This window comes from Anoplopoma fimbria, chromosome 10 (genome assembly GCF_027596085.1).
Source record: "Anoplopoma fimbria isolate UVic2021 breed Golden Eagle Sablefish chromosome 10, Afim_UVic_2022, whole genome shotgun sequence".
Lineage (NCBI taxonomy): Eukaryota > Metazoa > Chordata > Actinopteri > Perciformes > Anoplopomatidae > Anoplopoma > Anoplopoma fimbria.
Window position 1 is genome coordinate 21956042 of NC_072458.1, and position 14422 is coordinate 21970463.

The 14422-nt window shown below is 40.8% G+C and overlaps 1 protein-coding gene across 1 annotated transcript in view; it reads left to right on the forward strand.

Moving 5' to 3' along the window:
• Positions 1 to 14422, forward strand: part of cacng7a (calcium channel, voltage-dependent, gamma subunit 7a) — a 31392-nt gene that overhangs the window by 14312 nt on the left and 2658 nt on the right. The window contains exons 3-5 of the mRNA XM_054605583.1: positions 1351 to 1437; positions 3743 to 3883; positions 12607 to 12752. Coding sequence (XP_054461558.1) covers positions 1351 to 1437; positions 3743 to 3883; positions 12607 to 12752 — 374 coding nt within the window. The remainder of the gene's footprint in view (positions 1 to 1350; positions 1438 to 3742; positions 3884 to 12606; positions 12753 to 14422) is intronic.

A 14422-nucleotide genomic window follows, 5' to 3' on the forward strand; every position in this document is an offset into this window, starting at 1 on the left:
TTTTCAACAGCACACACTGGATGAATTGACCCTTTGCTAAGTCCCACTTTCGAAACACTGACTGGCCAATCATAGCGTAGCATCAGCATCTCTCCTGGGTTTGAGCCTCGTGTTTCAGATGTTCTTCATTCATAGGCCGGTTTAGTAGATTTGGAGCTAGTTATGGTTAAACGTTGTGTGGCAGTAATACTTCCTGTTTCGTTCCTACGTGAAAACCTGTGGAGCTAACATTAGCATTGGCACGTTAGCACTATGCTACGCTAGCTACTGAATGTCAACTAACTGTACACACATGCTGCCTTTTCTCTTTAACGGTTGTTACAGTGAATAAATAAAGCGTACATAGTGACAGCGTGGGCTCCATGGTAACTATGACAGCTTGACGGAGTAGCAGCCGGGGGGCGGGGCTTAGCAGAGGGTCACTGGCATCAGATGAGCATTGTTACCCTAACCCCTGACCCCAACATCACATCTAATGTCGGCTGATTTACAGACACAGATTATGTTTAAATTGAACTTTTTCACTCTGGTTGAATTTTATCTTTAGAGATACAAAAAAAGTGTTTATTCATGCATTCAAACACACACACACACACACACACACACACACACACACACACACACACACACACACGGCATCAGGGAGGACACCACGGATACAAATAAGTGTCCTTATTGCAGTAGCTGTCTCTGTGTTTCGGGTCACGGCGGTGTTGCTCTGGGGAGGCGGCCATGTTTGTGTTTCCCTGTTGTCTGACGCCTGGTACAAAAGGTCAGAGGAGGAAAACGCTGGTGGCATTTGGAACGGCCGTGTGCGTGTGTGTGTGTGTGTGTGTGTGTGTGTGTGTGTGTGTGTGTGTGTGTGTGTGTGTGTGTGTGTGTGTGTGTGTGTGTGTGTCCTATCTCTCTGCCTACAGTTTGAGGTTAATTGTTGTGTCTGTATTCAGCTCTTCTCTCTCTCAGCTCAAACCTTGTTTTCTCCTGAAACCTCCTGACCTCCATCTGTCTCTTCGTCTAACTCACTTTTTCTCTCACTTCCATTCTGTGTCTCCCTTTTTCTCCCCCATCATAATCTCTTTTGGGGTCTCTCTATCCTCTCTCACCTCTCTTTTCATTCGCCCTTTCCGAAATCTCTGTTGTTTGTCTCTCAGTTGGTCTGCCCTTTCTCTGTTTATTTTAATCTCTGTTTTTGGTTTGTTTTCTTCAGATTTTTATTTCCATAAGCAAATATTTCCAGAGTGTTTGTGACCCAAAGACGACCCAAGCGCCTCCGACTCATCTCTCTACTTTTCCAGTGTGTGTTATTCCTTCCTCTATCCCTCCCCTGATTCCTCTCTCTCTCTGTTTCAGGGCCAGAGAAGGGCAGATGTGTGGCGTCGGAGTATTTCACCGAGCCAGAGATAGAGATCACGACAGAAAATACAGCCAACATACTCAGTGAGTCACGGCCACACATACACATGAAGAATAGATCAAATGAAAATTGAAATGAAAAAAATGCGTTCAGAGAAGATTCTTCCTTGAAGGAAAAGAATGCAGTGCAATTTATTTAATGGTAAAACAGTCGGTCGGTATTTAACATTTTAAGTTTTCCAAATATGATATACAAAACATGATGCCAAGCAGAGAAAACACGTTTTTACAGTTCTTTGGTCAGGTTGAATTTAAAGGTCATACGAGACATATGCATGCATAAACTACATTTATCAGTTTTTATTATTAGTTTTTAGCTTAATAAGGTAATAACATTGAATGGAGGAAACCTCACCTTCTGGTTTCGCAATCAAAAAACCTTATTTGTGAGATAAAAGTTTTTTTAAAAAGTTAACGTCAAACTAAATAAAAGTTCATCTGTTATAGCTGTTTTTTTACCTCCAAAAGTGGTCGAAATATTCTTTATTTCTTGAACAATTCCAGTGAGGTTCTTGATGTCTTCTTGAGCTCAACTGGCTGTAAAACATTTACAAGGTGCTGGAAGGAAAATCATGTTAAAAAAAATATATATACACTACTGACAGTACAAGACAGGAGTGAACTTGACATATAGTGGGTCATTGATTATCTAATCTTGCTCGTCTCCTCCTGCCAACAAATATTTTACTAGGTAGTAGAACTAACTTAACCTTCCACGGATAACACCAGAATAATAAATTAAAAACCTGCATTTCCACCCGGTGGAAACCAGTTTTGTCTCCAGGGTTGCATGATAAGTTGACATTTTGAATAATGCTGGACAGAGAACCTTTGCAGAACCATTTCATTTTGAAGAACCCGGCGTACACTGAACATATCTCTTATTTGGTCAAACAGTAAATTAATGTGGAGAGCTCGCTGAAGTTCCCCACGGAGCCGTTTAGTCTCTGAGCTGTTTTAATGATTTAACATGTTGACTCTGAACCGGCTTCAAAGTGCTCCGCCCGCCGCCGCCGCCTCCGTCTCTTTGAAGTGGAGCACACAGTGTTGTTGGAGACACCGGGGGGAAGACATTTGGTCCGTTTAATGCCAGATAAATGTCCTCAGGTAGACGCACAAGTCCTAACACCGTAGTAGCACTGTGGGAGAAGTAGTTGAATAAATCATGCTGAGTGAGCTGCTGTAGACCGGAGGTTATGAGTATGCAGTGGAGGATATTGGAACATATTGTGAAAAAAGGACAACCAGAGAAGACATAATTATTGTGTCAATAGCATACCATTAACTACTTAATATTCTTTTATGTTATGCATCACAATGTGAAGTACACATATGTCCGCCTTTATAGCTGCATTGATCAATATTTTCATTATGTATAATCATGTGAAAAGCTTGTATTGATAAACCCACTGAGAATTATAATTTGAGTCTTTAGTTCCTCTCAGATCTATAGAGCGTTTTATGATCTTTCAGCTTCTTGTTTTGGTTTTACAGCCGGTTACTTCTCAGTTTTGATTCAGTCTCAGGCCTCTTATCAATGTTGTTTGAGCCAAAAAGCTCCAATAATGGATGATTGGTTAACATAAATGAACATTTAGCGGTCAGATATTACTTTCAGGAATTAGTGGACACTATAAGAAAGCTAAAAAAACCAGCAAATACTGGAGATGAATTCATAATTATGAATACAAGATTAGTGATTAGGAATAGTTATACAAAGGTCGGCCATGCTGGATGTAAGAATAGGCAGAACAAATTTGATGACATGACAAAGTAACGTTGAAAACACTGTAAATACACAAATTAGCCATCTTGATGCTTTTTTAATAAAATAAATAAACTACAAACTAACACTACGTCCCTGACACGTCCAAAAGTGATGCTAGAGGGGAACTTAAAACGAAATAGTTTGAAGTGTAGAGCCACTGACCAAGAATTGATATTTGACGAGTTGGGAGTGAGAATGTTTTGTCCAGACTCATAATCTATTCATTTAATCAGGCCAATTTAATATTCATAGTTTGCAAATCAAACTTGCTCAGGTGTTTGAGTTCAACATTTTTAACAAAATAAAGACCTGAAGAAACAAGTTGATTTTGAATTATGAATGTTTTCACTGTTAAGTTTTATTTTTATGATTGCTTCATTTCAGACTTACATTAACAAAGCCGTCATTAACGAGCCAGAATAGAATTTAAACTGGATTTTGGCCACAGCATCCTGCAACACCATTCTAAAGTAATGTTTCCCCTGCTAGTGTCTGCATGATCTTGCTTTAATAATATCTCTCCTTTTCTTTCCCCTTCCCACAATCCTCTCTGTCCTCCAGAAATGGTCCGTACTGCCACTCCCTTCCCCATGGTCTCCCTGCTCTTCGTCTTCACCGCCTTCGTCATCAGCAACATTGGACACATCCGACCGCAGCGCACCATCCTCGCCTTCGTCTCCGGAATATTCTTCATACTGTCAGGTACCGGTGCACACACTACAAACAGAGTCTGGGATCATAGGAGGCCTCTGGCCCGGCACAGAGAGTCTGGTTCATGCAGTGGGATTGTTCTCGGCTCGTACAGAACTTGTTTTGGTGCACAAGAACAAGGTTTGCATTGCATGTTATATTCTTGTAGAAGAAAATAGCAACCCCAGGCCTTTCTTGTCAAGGTTTGTTTCCATATTCTTCAATTATTGTGCTGTGTGTTGCAGTCAATGCAAAGCAGCCTGGGAGACAAACCTCAGAGCACAGCGGTCGGAGAACAAACACATTTTCTAGGAATGCGACTCGCTCAGTGAATTCAAAAGTAAATTCAAGGAAACTCCATCCAACTAATGAGATGGAAGCAACTCCTGTGAGGAATATTTTTTGGGGCCGTTCTGAAAGGTTTATGTTCAAGTAATTAAACCCGACCGTGAACTCTCCTCGGCTTGCTTTAGATTTCAGGCTTTGGCACGATGATGGTGAAGACTTAAAACTCGTCCCGCTATTACAGATATTAAGGCTTAAAGTAAAGCGTTCAGCGTATCAGATTTAAGAAAGGCTAAGGTTATAATTTCTCATAATGCTTTTGGACCTCCCTGTCCCCTGACTGTTTGTGGCCTTGTTGCAGAAGTATTTTCTTTTTACATTATGCAGCAACTCGAACGAACAGTTTGGAGCACTTGAGCTTTTTTGCTGTTTGTCCTTGAAGAACAGATGTATTTGTTCAAGTGCAAATACACTGCTGCACATGTTACATAACCACAATATACGCTATGGGTGCAAAGATTTTGCAGCATCTGGCAAAGAGTCAAACAGCTGCAGTAATCCTATTGTAATGCAACAAAATCATTTAATCAGTGCAAAGTGCAAAAAACAAGGTTTATAGTATAAACACTGAACAGGGTGTGACTGTAGATTAAAAAAGAAAACATTAGAAGCATAGACTGTATATAAGAAGTGAGCATAATTCATTTGACGTCATCCATTGATTTGTTGGTTTTGAAGCCTCAGTTCGGCATTTCAGCAGTTGCCATCTTGGTTTTTTTGCAACCAGAAGTGACAGAAGAGGGAGGAGCTTAGTACAACAGCTGGATAAATATGACATTAATAGGCAACCAACAATGTTAAGATGAACTTTTATGAAGTGAGAACACATTGTGAAAGGGTCAAAGTTGAAAGAGGAAAACACGGACAACTCCCAGACCGGACAACGCCGTGTTAGAGACCTGTCAGTCACAAAGTAGCCCCGCCCTAAAGAATCACTGCTTCATGGTCTACTTTACTCTAAATGTGACCATAATTTATTAAGTGAACATCATGCTGTATTGAAGAAGACTTGAAACTAAAGATTGAGCCCATAAACTCAGTGTATGAATGTGAGTGAATGAGTGAATGTTGACATCTAGTGGAAAGCGCTTTGAGTGATCAGATGAAAAGAAAGTCTAATTAAGATTTACCATAATTTCTATTTAGCATACTTTCTTGATTTGAAAGCAGTATGTTTTTCTCCAAAACATCAATCAAATTGATTTATTAATATATTTTGTTGGAGAGAGCTATTGCTGCAGGAGCTTTGAGAAAGCCCCAGGACTCCAGTTCATCAGGACTGTAGAAACAGTCAAGAGGCCGTATGGTATGAGGCCTGTGTGAAAGTGTCAAACTCCTCCCTCACCTGTCTGCTGAAATAAGAAGAGGAAAAGCAGCAGAGCAGAATCAGAGAAGCGAGCTTGTTAAGAGTCAACATTCTTCAAGGTTAATGATAAAACGAGGATGGAAGACTCACTCTGCAGCTCTCGTTTCCTTTTCCCAGCTGACAGCTTGTCAGACCTCACCTTGTTCTGGCTGCTGGCTCAACAGTGAACGGGATTTAATTCCACATAATTGCTCTCTGCTGAGGAAGCTGCAGGGCAGCAGTGATTTGATGTTTCGCTGCAGGCTTTTGGTTAAAAAAAAAAAGAAGAAGAAAGTTCAAACTTTAACCAAACAGTCTGGAAGGAGACTTAGTTTGACATTTCAATCAGAAAGTTGGTAATGAGGAGGTGGGCTCTCTTCGGGACGACACCTTTGTGGTCTGAACCAAACATGTCACATTATCTGACTGCAGCGAGCGGACTGGACACCAACCTTCAGTGCAGTCTAACTACACTCCACTCACGTAGCTGAACGCTATTTAAGAGCTGAGTGGAAAGTTACCGGATGGAATGTTTGATCACACTAATTACTTTTATAGACCCACATGGTAGATTATATAGAAAAGGACAGACTCATCTTCCAGCGTATTAGAATAAATTAAAATACAGAATATGCCCATTTGAGTGACACCTCTTCGCAAATTTATTTTGGTTGGTCCATTGGTTCCAATGGAGGGTCTGAAGGTAGACCCTCTTCTGTTATAAAATGACATTTTCCCCTTATATAGAGCCAGCTCCATAAAGAAGTGGTCTTCCCAGTTTGGTGTTGAGTAAGGAAGCGGCAAACAACGGTGTTGAGAAAAGTGCCATCAACTGCAGTTCCTCATTCGGCCAGTTGAGGCTGGCTCCAAAACGAGTCAATCCAGTTTACTAAAGGTTTAAAAACAAGCCTTGCTTTAAACAAATGTGAAAGAAGTCTTTATTCCCAACAATACAACTGGTCACTAAACGTAAATGATCTTAAAAACTAATGACGTGACGTTGTGTGCTGGTGTACATTTGAACCTGTAATCCCTGTAATCCATCTTCCTGTTTCACTGAGGATTAACATTTAACAAAACAAACTCTCTCGCTCTGTCACGTCGCCTTCTGTCTCATTTGTACCAGAGTCCTGTTGGGAAGGAGAGACCCTGAAGCCAACAGGGTGACATAATGTCCCGGTGTCGCTGCGGGACAGCTGGGTGACGTTTCTGGTCGGTTACCTCGAGTGCAGGGTCAGACGGTTCAGCTGATGAAGTGGTTGTCGGGATTTTTCGGGACCTTGTTAGTCTCTCTCTCTCTCTCTCTCTCTCTCTCTGAGCAGACAGGATGACATCACCTTCCTGTTTCAGCCTTTTTTTTTTGCATGAGTGAGCTTTACCTCACAGATGCTAGCTTAGCATGGTGGACTGCTGACTGGACACTTGGACAGACGTGACAACCATGATGTCATGGGAATGTCACCGAGCCAAGATGGAGAAAAACACATGCATGCTTATACATAGATTAACTCGAAGACATGCATGTACAGATCAATATATGTGTGCAGATAAAATACCCAGAAAACCCTGAAAGAGCACTTCGTCAACTAAGGTATAAACAAACAACATGTTTTAAAGTTTTATATTTTAGTTCATATATATTTATTGGTGTAAAATTCATTATATCATCTATTTAATTAAATCTGATTCACGTGTGATTTTCAGATTCATACTTGAAAACATGTATTCCAAATGTTATTCAATATCAATTTACATACAGACATAGTCAATCTGTTTTTTGGACGATTTCACATTTCACGTGCTGTTTTCACATATGAAATGTCATTTTTAAAAAGACTTAATCTGTATTTTATAAGTATTTATCTTATTTATTTTATTGTATCTGTTTATTTAAGAGGAACAATGGAAAGTCCTTTATTGTCACAGAGTTAGCTAATAGCTAAGCTTTAATAGCAGGACCCGAGCAGGCAAAGACAAAAAAGCAAATGTATGAGTGTGGATAAAGTTACAAATTGACATGATGTTTTTCTGAAGAAAAAAAAACGGCATCTTACAAAGTTGTGAAATCATAATTCTCTTTTTTTGGAGAAAAGATGTGCGAAACAGAATCAGAAAAGTAATTTTTTTTGTAATTGCTGAGCACTCTTTGTCTGTCAGAAATAGTTCTTTCTTTGTGCTCAGAACCATCACACAGAACTGTCTGAGCCCAGAAATCGATGGCTGCCATTTTCACCTCAGAAGCAGCAAAACGACAACGCTCCACTCCATACTTGTTGTTTACCGTAGAAACAGAATGTTTTTCAAAGGCAGCGCTGCAATTATTTCCCACACAGTAGGGGAGTCAGAGAAAAACACTGAAATCAGTGCTATTCAAGAATGATTTTGCAGCAAAAAAGGTGTTTGTCTCAGTCAGCATGTGTGTGTTTTTGTCATGAAAGCTTCCCGTCAGTCACAAGCACCCCGAGGTTACAACATGGTGGCTGTGGACCAGCTGTTTCCTCCCATTTCTCCTGTCTGTCCTTCCTCCAGCTACATCTCTCCTACAACTCTGTCTCTTTTACCCCCCTCTGCCTCTGTGAATGTGTGTGTGTGTGTGTGTGTGTGTGTGTGTGTGTGTGTGTGTGTGTGTGTGTGTGTGTTCACGTTCCCACTCATGTGGTGTCCACACAAGACGGCGGAGATGAACATTAAGCCTCAAGGCTGCCATCTGTTGGCCATAAAAGGGAATTACAATTCAGTCTCACGTCTCCCCCTTTTTCACAATGTCACAGTTGACTTACTCTCCATATTTAGAATAAAAGAAACGACTGTTAAAACATAAAATGAGAGATTGACAAATGTTTTTTTTAATATCAGACTCTTTCTGCACTGCACCAGAGATCACCTGTCAAACAAACAGGATGTGCAAATCACTATATTTTTCTTTTCATGCCTATAACGTTCTTTCATTGTCTGGCATTCTGTCAAAAAGGAATGGAAGCTGATTGGTCTGGTTTTCCGGACTCAAACATGTTACTTGAAGCCTTAAAGAAATATATTTTTACATGTGATATGGCATGATATGATCTTGTTAGATAGACATAGATAGAATCAAGCTACCATTAAAGGTTACCATTCCAACAAGTAAGAGGAAAATTGAGAGACAGACAGAGAAACCAACAAACCAAACCAAAAACATTTGGGGAGATAATTATGTAAAGTGCTCAGTGAAGTGTCTAAAATTTAAGACAAAATACATTCAAACTCTCATGTTGTGCCAAATATTGTTAGCATTGGTTACTTGTGTCAAGGCTGAGAGCTGTCCTACTTCTTCTTCCTTTGTTTCTCCAGAATCGTAAATGACAATACTTCCTGTGCAAAGATTTAGATTTGTTCCAGGAAATCTGAAAGCTTTTTTAGTAATCTGCTGAATGACTTCAGTCTTCTTCAGTGTGTCAATATGTCTGGATAAAAAGCAGTAAAACAGAAATGTGTCCATATTGAAATGTCACAGTATATGAATGTAACTGCAGCTTCGTTGTTCTGTCTATCCTCTGCCTGGTTTCCTCGAGGCGTCTCAACAAACAGAAAACATCCAACAAATCTCCCCTGCGTGCCTCCTCAAAGTGTATGCGTCTCCTGCTTTGATTAGTCCCATTTTACACAGCTGCGACTCCAAAAACAGTTTCGCTCATTGAACAGGTATTTCCAATCAGGCCCAGATGGTGCGACGCTAATCTGTTTTCACATAAAGGTTCTCTGTTTGTTATAGCCTCTAGTTCTTGTTGATGGTGTTCGACTGCGGGCGGATCGTGGAGAGTCTGTGCATGTCTGTATTAAGAAGTAAGGCCTAAGGCAACGTTCACACTGCAAGCACAAGCAGTCAATTTGGATTTATTGCTCAGATCTTTCATGTTGTTTTTTTTTTTTAAATGTGGCCAATATCAGATATCAGTGAGTCACGTGCAAAAGAACAATAACAAAGACGTCATTACGGTTTTATTTCATGGTGGGATGTTTACGTGGATGGATTCACAGCCCAGAATTGTTACTAATGTCGATCTAGTGTGACGTAAAAGTGGCATTAAATCTGATGTTACTGCTCTGGCTGAAGGTCGCGTTGCAGAAAATCCAACCTGTGTCTGATTCAAGGACCGCATATAAAAGAGGCGCTATTCAGAAATTGGAAAAATCAGATTCTTTGTGATTTGTCCTTTTCACACTGATCAGAATTCAGATTTATTCATTGGTTCTGACTGGTCAATCATAACGTCTGGTTCTACACCTCTCAAGTGCTCCTCTTACATCGCCGATTTATTGCGCTTCAAATATTGTAGGCATAGAGTTATGTAGGTTTGATTAGGAGGGAGACATTTTCTTCCTTCAACTGCCGTAACTGCCTTCCTACATTCAATAAAGTGACTGAAAAATGGCCACAAAGATGGTGGCCAATATAGATGACACAGACGCAGCTGTAAAGGTTGTTTGAAGTTGACTTACAGAAGCAACAACTCCTTAAACAGCATTTATTTTGAAAAAAAACGCTCCTGTAGCATCTGCTTCCTCCATCACTGCAACATTAGCTACTGAAGAAAGAGGCAATTTGGAATTTTCCCTGCCAGGAAGATCATGAGTTCAGTCGTGTGTGTGTGTACGTGAGTGTGTGCGTGAGTGTGTCTGTCCACGGCTAATCTCTCATTTCGCTGCAGCAACAATACATAATATTTTGGGTGCTCTTTAATGGCTGCATGCTCAGGGACCTCTCGTGTTTCCAGTAAATCAACCTCAAAACACCTTTTATTTTTTGTTTTATAGTGCCAATGGCGACATGCTGACTAGTGATAACCATAGACTGTATATATGAAGTGGACGTAGTCGTCGTAACCTCTTCCATTGGATTGTGGACTGCTGTTTTGAAGCCTCAAGTTTGGAGATTTCACCGTCGCCATCTTGGAATAAGGCCGTTACCGTGTAGTTTTTTTCCCAGCCAATGAACGGAAGTTACCACATTTAGAAAGCAGCTCTGGTAGCGGATGCAACCTGTCAATCACAGTAAGCCCCGCCCTAAAGCATACCCTGCTTTATGGTCTGTTTGACTCTAAATGGAGCATCATTTACTAAATGAACATCATGCTGTATTGAAGAAGACTTGAAACTAGAGATTGAGACCATAAACTCATGTTTACAATGTTTACTGAGGGAATAAATCAAGAGAGAAGTAGAGTCATTTTCTCATAGACTTCTATACAACCAGAGGAGTCGCCCCCTGGTGGACAGTAGAGATGATGCAGGTTTTAAGACATTTCCGCAGTGGCTTCTCTCGGCAGACCCAGAGGTTGTCGCCTGGTGATGACATAGCTGAGTGCATCACCTCCTCTCAGCTGCTCTGCTAGACTTGAAGCCTAACTAAACACCGGTGACATGGAGCTGAGACATGCACCGGTTCAGACAGCGCAACTGTTGTGTGAAATGTGAGATTTAAAAGATTTTCATTCCATCAAACATTACAGCAGGGGTCGTTGCTTTTTCTAACTGTGTTTACATTCTCTCTTTCAGTTCATATTAGAGAGCGACAAGCCTCGAGGGAATGTTTGCACCGGAAATAGTTCTGCTCGATGACAACATATAATTCTTAGGTTTACTAGGATGGGGAAAAAAAAGTATTTCTTTAAGTGCAGCCCAAAAGCAGTAAAAGCCGACCATTCACTGTTGTTGTGTTAACATGTTGTATCTCTGCCGCTCCGACATGAGCTACATTTTTCAGGAGGAGCACAGCCGCTCCACAGAGCCTCTGAGACACCCTGACGCAAAAGACTAAAGCCGGCTTAACATAGTTTAAAATGAAAGTCCGTGTTGGCTAGTGTTTAATTATTTAATTCCTGTTTAACTTAGTGCTGTATGCTATCATCACAGTGGTATGGCAGTGAGGTGACTTTAACAGAGAAGCATCTTTGCTGTGTTTAGTGTGTCAGAGTTTCACTGCTGGAGGATTTTTGAGGTCAGCTGCAGCGGTTAGTCGCTCGACAGGAGAGGAAGCACACACACACTGCTAATGAGGGTTCAGTGTGTGTGTGTGTGTGTGTGTGTGTGTGCACGCTAAAGTCAGCGAGGATTTATATACTTTAGTGTTTATCTGTATTTATGTGGGTTCTTATTGTGTGCACTGTTTTCTTTGACCACAAGCGCAAGGGCCTGTCAATGTATGTGTGTGTGTGTGTGTGTGTGTGTGTGTGTGTGTGTGTGTGTGTGTGTGTGTGTGTGTGTGTGTGTGTGTGTGTGTGTAGCTGTCCTCGTTTATCTCTGTACCACAGCACAGCCTGTTGTTGGGGTTTTCTCAGCTATTTACAGTACCAAGAGGACACGTTATCATTAGCTTTTCAAAATACACACACACACACACACACACACACACACACACACACACACACACACACACACACACACACACACACACACACACACACACACACACACACACAAATACAAAGAGACTAAAGGCCCATTCAAATGGGATTAGTATGACAGGGTAACAAGGGTAATGCAACATTAGCCTTGCACATCCTGGTTTCCTAGTTTTGCATAGTTTGTAGAGCTGTTAAAGCATTTGTGAGAGATGGAGCAAACTAAAATAATTAAATGTTTTGACCTTCTCCAGAGGTCAAACTGTCTTCTGTGAAAAGGGTTGATGGTGAAAGTTTCATGGCAAACTACGTCTTTATCCACTTGCATGCACAGTATTACCCACACATACATGTGTTATTGCCAAAAGAATATACAGCTGTGTTAGAGTTGAACTCCATCTCTCAAGCCGGAGAGCTCAATACTCAGTGGGTTGCAGGGGAGAGTTTATATAAAGTGCAGACAGGTAGTGAGGACATGGTCTTGAATTAGTCTGGTTGTTGGTTGGGATGATTCCAGTGAGACCATCAGTAGGATCAGCACCATGGATAGAGATTGTATTAAACTTTTTAAAGCCACCTTTTACAAGGGTTGAAAGTTGATCACTGTAAAACCCTCTGTATTTGCAGTAATAACAGTATGGATTCGTGTGTTTGTGTGTGTGCAGGTCTCAGTCTGGTGGTTGGACTGGTCTTGTATATCTCCAGTATTAATGACGAGGTGATGAACCGACCCAGAGAGGCAGAGCAGTTCTTCCACTACCGTTACGGCTGGTCCTTTGCTTTCGCCGCCTCCTCCTTCCTGCTGAAAGAGGTAATCGAAGAACAACACACACACACACACACACACACACACACACACACACACACACACACACACACACACACACACACACACACACTCAGATGTAGTCATGCATAAACATTTGGGTGTTTACTGGAGGCACACAAACACAGACTGCAGCCTGTATATGCACAACACCTGCAAGCGATTACACACTGAATGTGCACGTAGACAAAGTGCACACACACACTTCTGCTGATGTATTCAAGTAAACACACACAGACACACACTGAGCGGTTCACACTAATAGGTACTGATGCTTAACATTTACTGACGCTATGTAACTGACAAAAGAGATAATATGCACAGACGCACACACACATACATTCCTACATTACCAACAGTGGACTATCGCGCCACTACAACCAAGTGAGGACCTCTGTTTCTGCTCATTTAAAAAAACAGAAATGAAATGGAAGATTTACCTCGTATGTCTTTTTTCAAGTATATTACCTCAAATTTGCTTTTCAATACAAATTTTAAAAACATTTTTGAACCTCCTTTTTTTGAGTGATATCTGTATCTTTTAAAAGAGGGGACTTCCATAGACTGAAGTTGAACTGAATGCACCGATTATTTCACCTAATAAGCGTTTGTTTATTAGAAAGAGTCTGATTTAAATATAACGCCATTAATATTTAAACATTTCTCTGCGAAACAGATATTAGGAAAATAATCATGGCTACTGTAATTTAGAATAAATAATGAAATAAACACAACACACACACACACACACACACACACACACACACACGATTGTGTGAACATAGATTGTGTGAAATCTGGCTTGGATGTGGACCAACCACACAAAGTGGTGCTAGCTTGCCGAATGCATACTTATTCAGCTTACACACACACACACACACACACACACACACACACACACACACACACACACACACACACACACATTAAAAAAGTGTCTGCGTAGGAGCCCGTCATCCAGCCTGCATCAATATTCATACATGTTAATAGCTAGAATACTTGAGGGCAGCAGCTCCGTCGCAGCTCAGCTTCATCTGCATCAGAATATTCCTCGCTGCTGCTCCATCTTCTCCATCCTTTAGTCCTCATCCTCCTCCTCTCTGCCCTCTACTTTTATCTTGTCCCTTTGTTTTTCTTTAATGTTCGCTTCTTTAATCCTCTTTTGTCACTTCCCTTCTCTTTTCTTCTTGTCTTATCTCCTCCGTTCTCCTCTTGCCTTCTGTCCTTTCGTCGTATCTCCTCATTGTCTTGTAGCATTTCTCCCCTTCTCTCTTCTTTCTCTCTAATCCTGTTTTCATCTCCTATTCCCTTTTACTTTTTTTTTTACTTTTTTCTCTCCTGTCGACTCGTATTTAACTCTCTTCTCTTTTCACATCTGCTTCCCATCTTCTGTTCTTTATTTCGTCACTCAACTTTTATCTTTTTTTGTCCTTCACATTTCAAGTACTTCTCATTTCGTGTCTTTTCTCCTGTCTTAATAATTGTTTTGAATCCCTTTGTCCTCATCCCTACTCATTGTCCTTATCTATTTCTTATTTCCTGCTTATCCTCCATTTCTTCTTGTTTTATCTTCTCTGTTGTCCCTTTGCATCTCTTTCTCTCTCCCTCTCTTTGCTCCTCTACCTTGCGAATAAAGTCGCTCTTACTCTTACACT